The sequence below is a fragment of the Carcharhinus amblyrhynchos genome, chromosome 6 (assembly GCF_965287045.1).
Source record: "Carcharhinus amblyrhynchos chromosome 6, sCarAmb.v2.hapA, whole genome shotgun sequence".
In the NCBI taxonomy this organism is placed as follows: Eukaryota; Metazoa; Chordata; class Chondrichthyes; order Carcharhiniformes; family Carcharhinidae; genus Carcharhinus; species Carcharhinus amblyrhynchos.
This window is the reverse complement of record NC_137329.1, coordinates 114,362,555-114,380,284: the sequence shown is the minus strand read 5'-3', so window position 1 is coordinate 114,380,284 and position 17,730 is coordinate 114,362,555. Positions and strand designations below refer to the sequence as shown.

The following is a 17,730-nucleotide window of genomic DNA, read 5'->3' as shown; positions in this document are numbered from 1 at the left end:
TGTTGCAGAGTTGCATGTTCCAAAGTCCAGCACTCATGCTGAGTGACATGCTAAAGCTTGGGGCAGCTGGCTAAGAGATGCAATGGAGGAAGATCGCCAGGACTTTTCAGCCATTGTGAAGTGAGCAGAGTATAATTGTACAGACCCCCTCAAACAGTATGGCTCACGTTGAATGTATACAGTGATTATTACGTGCATCACAATTGTCTTTCAGAAACTATTTGACAAAGTCCCGCAAAAGAGACTATCACACAAGATTAAAGTGTGTGGGATTGGGGGAAGTGTATTGAGATGGATTGAAAAGTGGTTGGCAGAGAAAGAACAGAGCAGGAATTAAAGGGTCCTTTTCAAATTGGCAGTCAGTAACTAGCGGGGTGCCACAGGGATTTGTGCTGGGACCCCAGCTAGTCACAATATATAGTCATGATTTGGATGAGGGAACAAAATGTAACATCTCAGAGTTTACAGAGGATTCCCAGTTGGGTAGGAGGGTAAACTGTGACTAAGATGCAGAGATCCTTCAACGTGACCTAGATAGGTTGGGTGAGTGAGCAAATCAATGGTAGATGCAGTATAATTTGGATAAATGCGAGGTTATTCGCTTTGGAAGCAAGAACAAGAAGGCAGATTACTACCTGAATGGCTGTAAATTGGGAGAGGGGAGTGTGCAGCAAAGTTCTGGGTGTCCTTGTGCACCAGTTGCTGAAGATAATAAACATGCAGGTGCAGCAGGTGGTAAAGATGACAAATAGCATGTTGACCTTCATTGCGAGAGGTTTTGAGTGCAGGAGCAGGAATGTGTTGTTGCAATTGCACAGGGCCTTAGTGAGGCCACACCTAGAGTATTGTGTGCAGTTTTGGTCTCCTTTTCTGAGGAGGAATGTTCTTGCTCTCAAGAGAGTGCAGTGAAGGTTTACCAGGCTGATTCCAGGGCTGATGTAAGGAGGGATTATTTTCGTTGGAGTTCAGATGAATGAGGGGGGAGTCTCATAGAGACTTAAATTCTAGCAGGACTAGACAGCGTAGATGCAGGAAGGATGTTCCCAATGGTAGGGGTGTCCAGAACCAATGGCCACAGTCTGAGAATACAGGGTAGACCATTTAGGACAGGGATGAAACATTTCTTCACCCAAAGAATGGTGAATCTGTGGAATTCATTACCACAGGAAGTAGTTGATGCCAAATCATTGAATGTATTCAAAAGGAGGCTAGATATAGCACTTGGGGCAAATAGGATCAAAGGTTTTGGGGAGAAAGCAGGATTAGGCTATTGAGTTGGGTGATCAGCCATGATCATAATGAATGGCAGAACAGGCTCGAGGGGCTAAATGGCCGCCTCCTGCTCCTATCTTCTATGTTTTCATGTACGGAAGCTCCTCAGAGATACAACTTGATTTATGTAGAAAACTTAAATACCTCTGCACCATGTGTAGTGACCATTTTGAAATGTCTGTAATATTCTTGGACTTTGTTGAAGCAGCTCCGAGTGCAACATAATGTACGTAGAAAACCTGAATACCACTGCACTTGATATGATGGCCATTTTGAGATATTTGTAGTGTTCTTTCAGATATTTTACCAATAAAGTATATTTTTGCAAACAAAACTTCAGTGCCCTCTCCCCCACAACACCAACGACTTTTTGTAACCACAGAAGTGGTCACCAGATAGGACTACTTCTTCCTGAGACAGGAAATCTAGCCTTAAAGCAATTAACATTATTTGCTGCAGAGCAGCCATCAGGATTGTTGATGTGCTCTTGCATTACCACCAGCACCTTTCCCACCAGCAGGTGGGCACTACAGTGCAGTAAAATTTACCTCCCAGTTTAGTGTGAAATCTTACACTTTCTGCCTTCAGAACAGCAAAATAAATCAATTTATTATAAAATGGCATGTCATTTTCTCTGCTGTTTTAATTACGTTTCAGGTACCTTTGAAGCAGAGCGTTAGTAAAAATTCAAGAGAACAGAAGGAAGGCAGCAATGAAGAGCACTGTCATGGTGTCACAAGGTATGTACTGCCAAAATATCAAACTTTAGACCAAATCTATTCTTAACCCATAATAAAAAAAAATCTGGGCATGGGTTAGAGTGGAACCAAAATTGGGTGGCACAGCAATTTTGTTTTTAAAAAATGTTCAAAATTGTTTGTGGTTTTTAAACAATCAGTGAGCATTTTTGTTTGGTCAGTAGATATGTACGTGCTTTGCACATTTAATGATGCGTATTTGCAAAGCTTAATGGTTGCTTCAGATACTTTATTTGAATTGTGTGCCCTTTACTAATGGTACTTCTATATTGTGTGCATATTACATGTGGGGATAATGTGGGCATAACAAGGGTTCAACAACTGTGATAATGTTTCCATTCTTGCCACTGCTCATAAAATGATCACATTCCAAGTAGCCAAGTTTGCTTGACCCACATTGCTGATATCTTACAGACAAGACTGAGCAACCGTTAATCTATCAGGGTGCATCTTTTTTGAAGTGTGTCATATTAATAATGGGGAAGGGTGAAGGTGTGCAGTTAGGGACCCAGGTGCAGGCATGGCTGGAATGTTTCAATACTAGAGTAAATTTTGATTTATGGATCACAAAGCAGTACAGGAAAAACCATTTCATGCCAGGTTGTGGGAACACTGGCAGTTTCACAGAAGTATGTGTTTGTGTGCATAATCGTGTAGGAGCTGAACTTGTTAATCTTATAAAATAAAATTCAGTTACCAGTTCATTAAAATTAGAATTTGCACTGGGAATTTTGGTAACGATGTTTCCAGTGATGTAATGCTATTATGAGTTCATAATGTACTCTGGAAACTAATCCGATTAGGATGTTTTAGAATCATAGAATCCCTACAGCACAAAAGGAGGCCATTCGGTCCATCTAGTCTGCACCAAACGCAATTCCACCAAAGCCCCATTCTTGTGATGCCATACATTTATATTGCTAATCTCCCTGACACTTGGGTCAATTTAACATGGGCTATCAACCTAACCTGCACATCTTTGAACTGAGGGGGGAAACCGGAGCACCTGGAGGAAACCCATGCAGAAATGGGGAGAATGTGCAAACTCCATACAGACAGTATCCTCAGGCCAGAACTGAACCTGGATCCCTGGCGCTGAGAGATAGCAGTGCTAACGACTTTGCCACAGTGCTGCCCACATGTGATGGTGATTTTGTGTGGTTGGACCAGTGTGAATTAATCTAGGCATAGTTTGTTTAAGAAATAATTCTGGTTCCCTCATGCATTAGAGGAGCTATGATAGTTCTAGACAAATGGTGTCTTAAAATATTGTGGGCCTTGAGTAGCTCTGAGTTTGTTTTCAGATCTGTTGCATTTCATTGCTTATTCTGCATAGACAAAGAGCATTTTCAAGCTGGCTGCACAACCATAATGGATACACTGCCAAGTAATTTTTCTGCAGTGTTGTATCTAAAAGTAGTGACTTGGGTTCACTAATACAAGAGAACCTGACATAGTTAATGGGAATTCCTGCAACTGATTCGTATTAGTTTATAAAAATAAATGGGCTGGATTATATTCTCTGGTAGTCTAAATGTGTCAGCCATTCTTTACACTTCCGCTTGCCCACAGACTTTTTGTCAGATTTTGCACTGGAATTTACTGCAATTATAGAGGCACTGGTGCAGGGCTGTCTACAGGGAATTTAGGGCTTGTTTGAACAAGGCAAGTAACTTTGCATCTCAACTGTCAGAGTCAAGAATCAGCAGGGCCTGCATAGAGTGTGAATAAGGAAGTTAGAATATTTAAATCAGTGTCAAATCAGGGGGAACAGAGAGAAGAAAACAGAGGGAAGGATGGATAATATAAAGGGTGATGAAAGTCTTTTTTTGTTTTTTGCTAAAGTTAGGTTTCAGTTTCAGAGGAATTATTCGGCCATAAATTATTGTTGCACCATTAAAAAGTTTCCTTTAACTCAAGTGAAGTTTCTCTAATCTGTTTTATGGATATATATCACGTACGTGCAGTAACTTCACACTGTTTTATGTGTCTCAATGCCAAGTTTCTTAGCATATTAGTGGAAAAATACACTTCTGCAGAAGCATGTAACTTGGATAGTAACATCCCAATTTTGCATTTAATGGTGCACGTGCCATTTCCAGAAGCTCATATTAGATTGAGACCTTGCGTATGTTGGCCTTGCCATCATTTTGACAACAAAATGGAGCTCAAGATCATGCAGGTCTTTCAAAAAACCTCATCTATTTTTCTTTCTCAAATTACAGGGAAGAAGTTGCCTCGAGCGACAGGTTATGCACTTGCTTAAAGGAGAATTGTGAAAGTAAGTAACAGATGAGCATTGTGTTCATAGCATAAGTTTGAAGGAAACAAACATGCTTGGAAAAGGCACTTTTTTTGTACTCTTTGTATTTGTATTTTTGTCTGGACATAGGTCAAGAGCATAAAATCCAAAGGGAAGAAAGTTTTCAACCCATTATATCTGCTTGATCCTGAGTGCAGTATTTGTTGGAGATAATCCTGACCTTGTAAATGGTCAAATATGCATAAGTCAAGAGACCTATAATAGTCTTTGAAGAAAGGTTTTCTCCCTTAGCTGACTGCTTGGTCAGTCACAATAATACTTAGTGAAGAAGGCTATTGAAGTTTTTGTTTTTTCAGGAAACTGCGCTGCTTTGCAAGAAACAGAATTTTGTGAAATACAAAGCATATTGATCATGACCTGCAACAAAAAGGACAGGACTTCTAAGAAGAATAAAAATAAGGTTAGTGGAAGGTTTGTCGCGTCTACGGAGTAGTAGACAATGCAGTGTTAAACTGGGATTGAACATAGAAACATGTGTACGAAAATGCATGTTAGAAGGGATAGACCACTGGTAAACTATGAAGCTGGGCTAGCGCTTAATATAGAAAAGGATAGCAAGAGTTTTTATAAATATATAAAAAGGAAGAGGCTGGCTAGGGTGAACGTTGGTCCTTTAGAGGATGAGAAAGGGGACCTAGTGGTAGGGGATGGGGATATGGCTAAGGTCTTGAATAACTTTTTTGTTTCTGTCTTCACGGAGGAGGACGTGAATAATTTGCCGGGTGTTAGCAATGGAAAGGTGGTAGGACTGGAGGGTCTTAATGACATTACTGTTACTAGAGAGGCGGTGCTCGACAGACTGGAGGGGCTGATTGTGGACAAGTCCCCAGGACCGGATGGAATGCATCCGAGGGTTCTGAAAGAAATGGCGGAGGTGATAGTGGATGCCTTGGTGGTTATTTTCCAGACGTCGCTGGATTCCGGGGAAGTGCCGGATGATTGGAAAACGGCTAATGTTACGCCGTTGTTTAAGAAGGGTGCCAGGCAAAAGGCGGGGAATTATAGGCCGGTTAGTTTAACGTCTGTGGTAGGTAAAATGTTAGAATCTGTCATTAAGGAGGAAATTGCGAGGCATCTTGAAGGGAATTGCTTGATAGAGCAGACACAGCACGGTTTCATTAAAGGGAAGTCGTGTCTGACAAATTTAGTGGAGTTCTATGAGGATGTGTCTAGGGCGGTGGATAGAGGAGAGCCGGTGGATGTGGTCCTTCTAGATTTTCAGAAGGCGTTTGACAAAGTACCTCACAAGAGGTTATTGCAGAAGGTCGAGGGACGTGGAGTTGGGGGTAGGGTGTTAGCGTGGATAGAGGATTGGTTGTCAAATAGGAGGCAGAGAGTGGGGGTCAACGGGTGCTATTCGGATTGGTGGATGGTGACTAGTGGAGTGCCCCAGGGGTCGGTGCTGGGGCCTCAGCTTTTTACCATTTATATAGATGATCTGGAGGAGGGAACCGAGTGTAGGGTGTCGAAATTTGCTGATGACACCAAGATTGGGGGAACGGCAAATTGTGCGGAGGATGTGGAGAGTCTACAGAAGGATCTAAATAGGCTGGGCGAATGGGCCAGGAAATGGCAAATGGAATTTAATGTTGGCAAGTGTGTGGTGGTCCACTTTGGTAGGAAGAATGGTAGGAAGGACTATTACTTACGGGGCGAAAAACTGCAGCAGGCGGCGGTGCAGAGGGACCTCGGGGTCCTTGTGCATGAGTTGCAAAAACCCAGCTTGCAGGTGCAGCAGGTGGTCAGGAAGGCGAATGGGATGCTGGCCTTCATAGCGAGGGGGATTGAATATAAAAGTAGGGAGGTCTTGCTGCAGCTGTATAGGGCATTGGTGAGGCCGCAGCTAGAGTACTGTGTGCAGTTTTGGGCGCTGCACCTGCGCAAAGATATTTTGGCCTTGGAGGGAGTGCAGAGGAGGTTTACTAGGCTGATACCGGAGTTGAGGGGGTTGAGCTGTGAGGAGAGGCTGAATAAACTAGGCTTGTACTCGTTAGAGTTTAGAAGAATGAGGGGAGATCTCATTGAGACGTATAAGATGATGAATGGGATGGATAGGATAGAGGTGGAGAGACTCTTCCCGCTCAAAAAAGACAGTAGGACTAGGGGGCACAGCCTCAAGATAAAAGGGGGGCGGTTTAGAACGGAGTTGAGGAGGAACTTCTTCACTCAAAGGGTAGTGAATCACTGGAATTCTCTGACGTTGAAGTGGCGGAGGCTGCCTCGCTAAATATTTTTAAGACGCGGGTTGATGGGTTTTTGATAAGAGAGGGGATTAAGGGTTATGGGGAGAGGGCGGGAAAGTGGAACTGAGCAGCGACAGATCAGCCATGATCTTATTGAATGGCGGGGCAGGCTCGAAGGGCTGGATGGCCTACTCCTGCTCCTATTTCTTATGTTCTAAAATTCCTGTAACAATATCCCAAAATAATGGTTTCAGGAGTAGTTTGTCAAGACGTGTTGTGGGATAAGCATAATTCATGCTCTTAAATAGTATATACGCTCAAATAGTCACACTTGCTGGTTCAAAAGCTGAAGTTTCCTTTATTTTAAATAACAGTGCTCAATGTCATATTTTAGAATGCTCTTTTGGTGCATTTTTGAAACTTTTATTTTTACTTTCACTCTCAGGATGTGGACATCACTAGCAATGTTGCCATTAAATTGCCCATGTTCTAGTTGCCCTGAGAAATTGGCTGTTGGCTATCTTCTTAAACCACTGCACCAGCAAGTTGCTGTAACACAAGAGGTTACTTCAGAGGGCACATAAGAGTCATCCATGTTGATGTGTGACTGGATTGATACATAGATCAGACCCAATAAGAACAACTGGTTTTCTCTCAAAGATATTAGTGGACCAGTTAGGTTTTTACAACAGTCTTACGGCTGAGTGACCAAGAACTTATTGGCTTAGTATAAATATAATTTAACTTGAAGTACAAATTATTGAAAAAGGAATTACTGTTTAAGTTTGTATTGAAATATTTTCACCCTCTGTTTCTCTGTCTCGTTTTTAAGCAGTATCTGTTATGTCCTAAAAAAAAAATCATTGCTTGTATCTCCTTTATTATTGCATTTATTTCAGTCCTGAGATGTATTTGAGAATATAACATAAAAATAGGGAATAGGACCTGGAGTAGCCCATTTAGAATCCTCAAGGCTGCTGTGCCATTCAGCAAGATCATGGCTGATGATCTACTTCAACTCCACCTTGCCACTCATCCCTGAATACCCCAAAATCTTATCATCTGCTATCTTGAATGTATTCAGAAGGCTGAACATTATTCATAGTTCTCTAGTTCAGAAAATTTCCGAAGACACTCAAGCTTTTGAATGAGAAGTTCTCCCCATTTCAGTTTTAGGTAGCCAACTCCTGTTTGAGTCTACTCAGTCTCTTCTCATAGGGCAATCCACTGAAACTTCATTGCACTCACCCTATGCTCTTTCTTAGGTAAGGGAGCCAAGACTACATGCAATATTCCAGGTGTGGCCTCACCAATGGTCTGGATAATTGTAAAAATAATAGTCCAATCCCTTGAAAGAAAGTTCTGTTACAACATTTGTCTTCCTAATTTGAGTACATTCTTTTTCACTCAGGATGGTGGGAATCTGGAATTCACTGCCTGGGAATATAGTGGAGGCTGGAAACCTTACAACGTTTGAAAAGTATTTGGACGAGCATTTGAAACATCATAACATTCAAGAATATGGGACAAATGCTGGAAAATGGGATTAGTGTGACTTTAGTGGTATTGTCAGTGCAGATTCCATGGGCCAAAGGGCCTTTTCTGTGCTGTAAGACCCTATGACCAACTGCTTGTTGCACCTGCATATTAACTTCCTGCAATTCCTATAAAAGTAATTCGGAATGCAGATATTTCCCAGTCTCTCACCATCCAAAATAGTTTTTTTATTTATCCTAACAAAGTGCATAACTTTGCACTTTGCCAGATTCTATTCCATCTGCAGTGCAGTTGTCCATTCACCTCGCCCATCTACATCTCTCGGCAACCTCTTTGCACCTTCGCTTACTTTCTCACCCAGTTTTATATCATCAGCAACTTCAGTCCCTTCACCTAAGCCATTTTTATAGATAGTAATTAGACCTCAGTTATTAATAGATCGTTGTGGTACCCTGGTAGCTACAGCCTCTCAACCTCAAAATATCCATTTTGTTCCTAATCTTTGTTTCCTATCTATTTACCAATCTTCAACCCATGCTAATACTCCAATCTCCTGAGTCCAGATATTATGTAATAGCTTCTTGTGTGGCGCCTTATTAGATGCTTTTTGAAAAATTCAAATTATTGAGCATTCTTTATTTTCAAGTGTTACTGTTCCAAATATAATCCAGCACATTAATCATAGACACGTGAAAGAAATACATCAGAATATTCATGGTCAGATTTGGCAGATTGCCACAATTTTAGAAAGAAATTTGTCATACTGCTAGAGACTACTTGTTTTCTACTGTTTCAGCCAGCTGTCATTTTCAAATAGAAAGTTCAGTACTCTCTGCATATCACATATCTGTTAATTATTTATACTGTTCACTGGGAGGACAGCTCACTTTTTGTATACGTGCATGAAGTTTCTCAGTGTGTGCAGTGGAGGCAGGTCACTAAGCTTTAAGGGGCAAATGCATCTAACAGCCAGAAACAGTGTGGTAATAACTGCTGCTTGAGCACCATGGACAGAAAGTTGATTCAAAGGGAACGGTTGACAGTGAAGTCTGGTCTCACCGTTCTTTTCCTTTTTTCAAATGAATGAAACCAAACTAGTTTGCTTGGTATATTTACACATCTCACTTTGCAAGTTACAATATATTAGCTTTTTTTTTCACAAGTTATCCTTTTGCCTCAATAGGTCAACAGAAAAACATGTTACCAGCTGTGTGAGAGGAGTGATCTCAACAGTTTCTGTCTGCAGTACGAGAAGTCAGAGATGTCCCATTCTCAGGCTGAAGATGGGTAATACTCAGTGCTAAATTGGGGTTACACAGCTCATTAAAAGTTGCAGAATTATAGAGTTAAAGCAAATAGTCTTGCCTGCTAATGCATTTAAATGGTGTGTTAGTCGTGTAAAACTGGTTTTCCAATGCAATCTGCTGTTTTAAATTTGCTTCCTTTGCACATTGTAAAATGATGAAGCAACTGTGGTGACTACTGTGCACTTTGTTTTGCATATCTCACTTTATACGCTCCAGTAAATTAGCTTTCTTGTTTGTTATTTTCTTTTTGCTTCAACGGGACAATGGAAAAGTCACCTTTTTTATATAAAGGGGGAAATGAGCAAGAAAGATTTGAGGTGCAGAAGGTGTTTGATGACTTTAACCTTTAAAATCTTGAAGGAAAAGTAATTAAATGTTGGGAAAAGAAATCAGTGCAATTTTTATTGTCCTTTCAAAAACGAAACTGAAAAATAAGCCTTGTGCTAGGACTTAGCATATTATTTGAACAATTGAGTGACCCACTTCATTTTTGTATAATTTAGAGGATAGTCCTTATGCCATTTGTGAGTTTCTGAGATTGTCTTAAATTGAATGCAAATACTATATTTAAAATTAATACGACCAAAGTGAATTTGTGCAATCCAGGCATAAATAAGTTAAGGCAGAGTTAATCAACAATAGCTTGCATTTATATAGCACCTTTGATGTAGTAAATGTGTTGATGTACTTCAGAGGAGCGGTTCTGATAAAATTTGACACCAAGCCAAAAGAGTTGGGGATCCAAAACCATGGTCAAATTGGTAGGTTTTAGGGAGTGACTTAAAGAAGAAGTGAGATTATAGAAAGGTGATGAGGTTTAGGTAGGGAATTTGAGAGCTCGCATCTAGGCCACTGATGGTGTAGCCACAAATGATGAAACAAAAAGAATCAGGGATACACAAGGTCAGGCTTGAAGAAGCTCGGTTGTCGAGCTGGGGAGTTTGCAAAGGCTGGGAGGGGTGAGGGCTTTGAGCACAAGGATGAAAATGCTGGATTTCACGTGGAGTAAAATGGGTACTTTCACCGAGAAAGTAAACGTGGCAGATGGTTATTTTGGATACTGGTGGAAGTGTAGAGATGGGAGAGGGGCAGATGTTTAACTAGCTAGTGTTTCTGTAACTAGATGGGAAATATGGACTATACTAGGGTGAATTGATTTCTACATTTTACTCCTAATCATTTGAACCTTTTTATCTGTCTCTTATAGTACTGAGTTTGTTGACCTGTATGAAATTGCACCACTGATCAGACAGAAGAGAAGAGGACCCGAAATACTTAGGTTCCAATGGCGAGCTGCTTCCACTGCTCTTACAACAGGAGTATTGAGGTATAGATTCAGGGTGAACTTGTGTGAAGTACCTTTTGCAAATGAGTTGAGCACCTTTTTAAAATAACAGTTTTGTTTTTGTACAAAATGATAGTGACATTAGTTATAAACCAATATCTATTGACTAGCTCCAGCTGCATCAGTTATTGGTTAAACCTTGCTGATAATGGATATAGTTTAAGATATGCTGTCTGACCTTGTTATTTTAGATGTGATAATTGGACAAATTATTAAATTTTAATAAACACTCATAATTTTTACAAATCACATTATCCTAATGTTTCACTCAGCAGGGATTCAATTTGGTCTCGACCAAATCTTGCCTAGTGCAAGATTTCTAATTTCTTGTTTAGTTGTGAGTACAGCAATTGCATGTCCCTTGTCTACTTTTATTTTTAAAAGTCTTACTGCAAACCAAACTCAATTGTCCCTTCTTTCATTATCTACATTCTTGATTATCAGTAAGAGTTCCTGCAGAAATAGGAGACTAGCATCTGTTGGGGCTGTCAACGACCTTTTCATCTTTATTCACATCTGTTGATGACCAGACCATTTGGTGCTCATTTAACAACCAATAATCCAGCATACAATTTCCCCTCGGACATATACCCCAGTGGTTCAGCAGATTTATTAGATGGATCGTGTAAACTGCGCAGGTCCCAGGTTGAGGTATCTTCTCTCAACAAATGGAATAATGAGGCTTGCTGTAATGGGCCTGGGCTGTGAAGAAGAAACAAATTGAGTCTCCTGCGCTGTCACATTCCTGGAGCCCCTTTACTGCGAGAAAGCTGCTAACAAGGGTAAATGAGGTCCAGGTACTAATTTAAGAAACATCTAGATCTGTTAGTGGTGGTTGACAGGTTTTATATTCTATAATGAAAGGTATCTTCTTCACCTGAGTTGATCCCTCTGATTCAGCCAGAAGTACTGACCCAAGAAGTAACTTAAAACTCTTCCTCCAATATAGAGGCTCATGAAAATTTAAAAGGATATATAATTACATTAAGATAGAAAGAATTTTTTATTAAAATCATTCATAGGATGTTGGCATTGCTAGTTAGGCCCAGCATTTAATGCCCATCCCTAATTGCACTTACTGAGTGGCTTGCTAGGCTACTTGGGAGGGCGCTTAAGAGTCAATCACATTGCTGTGGATCTGGAGTCACATGTAGGCCAGAGCAGGTAAAGATGGCAGATTTCCTTAAGGACATTAGTGAACCAGATAGGTTTTTGTGACAATCGACAATAGTTTCTTTGTCATCATTAAACTTCTAATTCGCGATTTTTATTGAATTTACATTTCACCATCTACCATGGTGAGGCTCAAACCAAGGTTCCAGAGCATTACCCTGAGTCTCTGGACAAGTAGTCCATTGGCAATGCCACTGTCTCCCCTGAATCCAGAAATGTGAGGGAATAATATCAAGAAAGGATTAACCAACTTGATCTCCTCTCTTGAACTATGCCTTTAAAATGATGAAAGGCATTGAGAGAGTGGATACAAAAAGAATGTTCAGTGTTGTGAGGAAGAGCAATAACTAGAGGCCATGGATATAAGACAGTCACCAAGAAACCCAAAAAGGAGTTCAGAGAAACCTCTTTGTCTGAAGAGTGATAAAAATGTGGAACTCGGCAGCACAGCAAATGGTTGAAGCAAATAGTGTAGATGCATTTAAGAGGAAACAATACAAGTATTTGAAGAAGAGAATGGATGGTTATGGTGGTAGGTCTAGGTGAGAAAAGATGCAAGGAGGTTCTACTGGACTGTAAACTGGCATAGACTGTGCCAAGTGGTCTGCCTCTTGGCCTTATTTCCTATGTAATCTAATGTGAGGTAAGTGCTAAAAGCAGCCTGGGCTAAAATGTCAGCTGTATCTCAATGGTAGCACACTTCTGAGACGGAAGGTTTTTGGCTCGAATCTCACGTGAAAGATTTGTGTAGAAAATAGGATGATGCTTTTTGAGAGTTTGTCAAAGGTGTTGTCACTCGGATGAGGCGTTAATTCTTTGAGAACATTACATGCGCAGTGGACAATGGGCAACCTCTGGATGTGGTGTATCTGGATTTCCAGAAGGCATTTGACAAGGTGCCGCACCAAAGCATACATGGTGTTTCAGGTAATGTATTAGCATGGATAGAGGATTGGTTAACAGAAAGCAAAGAGTACATAGAACATTACAGCGCAGAACAGGCCCTTCGGCCCACGATGTTGCGCCGACCAGTTACAAAAACAATGACCCACTAGCCTATACCAATCCCTTTTCGTCCATAAACCTATCCACGGATCTCTTAAACGCCCCCAAACTAGACGCATTTACAACTGCAGCAGGCAGGGCATTCCAATCCCTCACCACCCGCTGGGTAAAGAACCTACCCCTGACATCCGTCCTGTAGCTACCCCCCCTTAATTTAAAGCCATGCCCCCTCGTGCTAGCTTTCTCCATCCGAGGAAAAAGGCTATCACTATCCACCCTATCTAAACCTCTAATCATCTTATATGTTTCAATAAGATCCCCTCTTAGCCGCCTTCTTTCCAACGAAAACAACCCTAAATCCCTCAGTCTCTCCTCATAGGACCTCCCCACCATACCAGGCAACATCCTAGTAAACCTCCTCTGCACCCTCTCCAACGCCTCCACATCCTTCTTGTAATGCGGGGACCAGAACTGCACACAGTACTCCAAGTGCGGCCGCACTAGAGTAGTGTACAGTTGCAACATGACGCTGCGACTCCTAAATTCAATCCCCCTACGTAGGGATAAATGGGTGTTTTTTTTGGTTGGCAATCAGTGACTGGTGGTGTGTCTCAGGGATCAGTGTTGGGACCACACTTGTTTACGATTTACATAGATGATTTGGAGTTGGGGATCAAGTGTAGTGTGTTAAAATTCCCAGGTGACACTAAGATGAGTGGCAGAGCAAAGTGCGCGGAGGACGCTAAAAGTCTGCAGAGGGATATAGATAGTCTAGGAGTGGGCAAGGGTCTGGCAGATGGAGTACAATCTTGGTAAATGTGAGGTCATTCATTTTGGTAGGAATAACAGCAAAATTGACTTTATTTAAATGGTAAGAAATTGCAGCATGCTGCTGTGCTGAGGGACCTGGGTGCCCTTGTGCAGGAATCAGAAAATGTTGGTTTGCAGATGCAGCAGGTAGTTAAGAAGGCAAATGGAATTTTGTCCATCATTGCTAGAGAGATGTAGTTTAAAAACAGCGAGGTTATGTTGCAGCTGTATAAGCTGCTGGTGAGGCCACGCCTGGAGTACTATGTACAGTTTTAGTCTCCTTACTTGAGGAAGAATATACTGGCACCAGAGGAGGTGCAGAGGAGATTCACTAGGTTGGTTCCAGAGTTGAGAGGATTGGCTTATGAGGAGAGACCGAATAGACTGGGGCTATACTCATTGGAATTCAGAAGAATGAAAGGAATGAAACATAGAAGCAGGGAGGTTGTTTCCACTGGCACATGAAACTAGAACTGGGGGCATAGCCTCAAAATAAGGGAGAAGCAGATTTAGGACTGAGTTGAGGAGAAACTTCATCACCCAAAGGGTTGTGAATCTGTGGAATTCCCTGCCCAGTGAAGCAGTTGAGGCGATCTCATGGAATGTTTTTAAGGCAAGGATAGATAAATTTTTGAACAGTAAAGGAATCAAGGCTTCTGGTGAGCAGGAAGCTAAGTGGAGCTAAGTCCACAAAAAAGATTAGCCATGATTTTATTGAATGGCGGAACAGGCCCGAGGGGCTAGATGGCTAGCTCCTGTTCCTAGTTCTTATGTTTAAATCAAGCTCCCATTTGCCATCCCATGTGAGTATGAAAGATCCCACAGCACGATTCAGAGAAGAGCAGGAGAATCTTCTGGTTGTCCTGGCCAACATTCATTCCCTCAACTAGCATATCTGTATCAGATTATCTGGCCAATTATCTAATTGCTGTTTGTGGGATCTTGTCATGTGCAGATTGACTGCTGTCTCTCCCATCAGTTGCCAAGATTCTGAATTGTTTGGAATGTCCTGAGGTTGTGTAAAATGCTATAAAATTCTTGTGTGCATAATGTGATGTTCACAGTGTTTAATCAGTGAATGTACCAAGGTTTATGTTTCCAAGCTGTGCTATTTGTCAATCCATACAGTAATTAAGTGGCTGGCAGTCCCTTCAAGTTATGAAGTTGGAAATATTTTTAATTTCCTGTTGCTGTGTACAATTTTTGCCTTCCACAAAACTGTACTATTTTACTCTCAATGCCTTAAAGATTGTTGATATGTGTGAGATCATTAATAAATGTTCGCAGGAGGAGGACGCCATTGCTGCCCACTCAGAGCTATTACCGGTCACAATTAGCTAAGTAATTCGTACCTTCACCCTGGATTTTGTGACCTTGCAATTCAGCTAAAGGCCTTCGATTAAAGACAGCATTAAATACTTTCTGAAAGCCAATGTGCCTAATATCCAACATTTCGAATAGTTTTCTATGGCGTGGCTTACTCATGTTCATACGTGTTAATGTGTTCATTACTTTATTCATAAAGCCACATTTATATAGATTCCTTGCTTTGTTAGATACTATATTGGAAAATTACAGGATTCTGTTAAGAAGTTTAGGTCTTTTTATAGGTCTGCTTTGTGTTGCTTTGTTGATCTTTGTTATACTAGTGGAAACAAGATCATGTGGATTACCTTATGTAAATCCAGAGTAACTGTTTGACCATTTGAGACTTGATTGGATCTACAGCAAACAAGTCCCTGTGCTCTGTACAGAAAAAGAAGACTTTTTTTTTACTATTTTACAGATACGGAATAGACTTCAATTCTGTTGGATATGATGAAGCAGCAACCGCACGCCCCCTGCGAGATCTGATGTCAGAAACCATATTTCCATCAAACCCACTTGCCCTGGGACGTTCTGGTGAGATTCTTATTTCCAACTCAAAGACAACCCCTATCTAGGTACTTCCTGATTTTAAAACCTCTATGGTTTGCACTGTTCAACATTTATGCTTCAAACTTAAACGTCCAAAATTGGGAATGTTTAAAATTATTTTTCCAATTTCTGTTCTTTTACAGCTTCAATTTGCTTAATTGCTTTGAATTTTCTGTTCTCAACTTCTCAGTTTTTTTTTAAAACTGTTAAATGAGGTTAGGGACTAAATAGTCACGTAGAGTCATTTGCTCCATACCTGCTGTCAATTTTGGAAAATCTGTTCAGTCCAACTGAAATAAAAGACAGTGAAAAAGCCTCTGCTTTTCCAAACTGAAATGCCTAAAATCTTTGAAATTGCAGATTTAATTGTAAACTAAAATGGCTTCATTTCTCTAAAACTGGTCCTGAGAACACTAAATATAATTCTCCCCCTTAACTGGAATAATTGAAGCAGAACGACAAGCACAGCATTCTCATACCTGCTCAAATGAAGGATGAGATTCAATAAGTTGCATGCTTCGTGCAGGTTTGTTGACTGGGTGTAAAGCAACAGAAACCATGACAACACTTAAAAGATGGTAGACCAGCCACAAAGGCTATTTTCAGTGCAAGTGCGAAGAGACATGTGTGCACTGAGTATGTTTTATTAATTGTTTTGTAGAGTTTCCTTTGTCATCTGATAATGTTTGTTAATTTTTTAATATCTTTATTGTGGGAAGAGGGTGATGTGGTCGTAATGACACTGAGCTGGTAATCTAGAGGTCCAGATTAGTGCTTTTGGAGTATGGGTTCAAACCCCACTATGCAGCTGGCGGAATTCAAATTCAATTAATAACAGTCTAGAATTGAAAGCTGGTCTCAGTAATGGTGACCGTTAAAACTACCATTGATTGATGTATAATCCCCTCTGGTTCACTAATGTCCTCCAGGGAAAGAAACCTGCCATCTTTGCCTGGTATGGCCTACATATGACACCAGATCCACAGCAATGTGATTCATTCCTAAACTGTCCTCTGTCCCACAGGCCATTCGGGTTATGGGTGGGCAAAAAATATTGGCCTTGCCAGCAACGTCCACATCCTGTGAAAGAATCTTTAAAAATTAAAGTTACTTTCCAGTCCTTGAGTAAATTTATTCAGTTTGCATTTAGATAGCACCTAGGCATGTCTCTTAAATGTTTGTGCTTTGCATAGATTGCATTATTTTGAGTAGATGTGGCTCTTGCGTAGACATGCAGAACAGGAATTCTCGCACACTAAGGACTTGAATGCCCAAAGGAAAACAATGTAGACCGGGGCACAGACCATTTTCCTGCCCCTTTTCAAATAGTGCAAATACTGATCTAAAAAGGCTGGTAGGACCTCAATTTAGCATAACCAGTGGTGGCATACACTCTTGATACTTTACTGGACTGTCACCCTAAGTGATGCCCTAAAGTATTAGTTTACTATTAGAATCTGCAGCCTTCTAACTCAGAAACAAGAGAATTAACAACTCTCCCAAGAACACAATTGTGTTCAGAAGGCAAGTTCATAAAATTAGGTAAATAAACATTACTGTATTTATTTTTGAAGGCTGTATGGTGTCATAATGCATTAACAAATGCATTTCATCTTTACAACATAGGTACTCCTGTTCCAGCCACTAGTGATGAGGTTTCCTCTCCTTACCAGATACATTTGTCCTGGGTGAATTAATATTATGAAATTTCAACCCAGTTCCTAGAGGGCATTTTCTATCATTGCAAAACTGCCCTTAAATTAGCAATATCACTCAACACAAAGGTGGGTAGTGTGAGCAGGAAGTGGGAACACTCTACTGAGATTGAGTTCAAACATTTGATATGGATCTGCCATAGACTATATCTAACCTGGAGAGATTGAGGTAGGAAAATGTTTCATTTCCCACTATTGATATCTCTTTTGATCCAAATACCTACCCCCACCTCCCTTGCTATCTGAAGTTCCTTGTAGCCATGAGTAGGAAATGACAAATAGAACTTTGAGGGATTATTTATAAAACTGACAAGTTTGCTTTTGTAGTGTATTGAAGATAATCAGCAAGTGGACATTTTCTCTGTTTGAAAATAGCTTTCAGTAAAGTAGCAATATTACAATGTTTGTATTAGGAGGCGATAACT

The 17,730-nt window shown here is 40.7% G+C and overlaps 1 protein-coding gene across 4 annotated transcripts in view; it reads left to right on the top strand.

Annotated features, from left to right (window-relative positions):
• scaf11 (SR-related CTD-associated factor 11) overlaps nucleotides 1–17,730 on the top strand; it is a 79,552-nt gene that overhangs the window by 42,251 nt on the left and 19,571 nt on the right. For all 4 annotated transcript variants that reach the window (XM_080191252.1, XM_080191253.1, XM_080191254.1 and 1 more), the window contains 6 exons: nucleotides 1,930–2,012; nucleotides 4,256–4,311; nucleotides 4,650–4,753; nucleotides 9,217–9,320; nucleotides 10,548–10,667; nucleotides 15,460–15,575. In XM_080191252.1, the coding sequence (XP_080047378.1) occupies nucleotides 1,930–2,012; nucleotides 4,256–4,311; nucleotides 4,650–4,753; nucleotides 9,217–9,320; nucleotides 10,548–10,667; nucleotides 15,460–15,575 (583 nt within the window). The remainder of the gene's footprint in view (nucleotides 1–1,929; nucleotides 2,013–4,255; nucleotides 4,312–4,649; nucleotides 4,754–9,216; nucleotides 9,321–10,547; nucleotides 10,668–15,459; nucleotides 15,576–17,730) is intronic.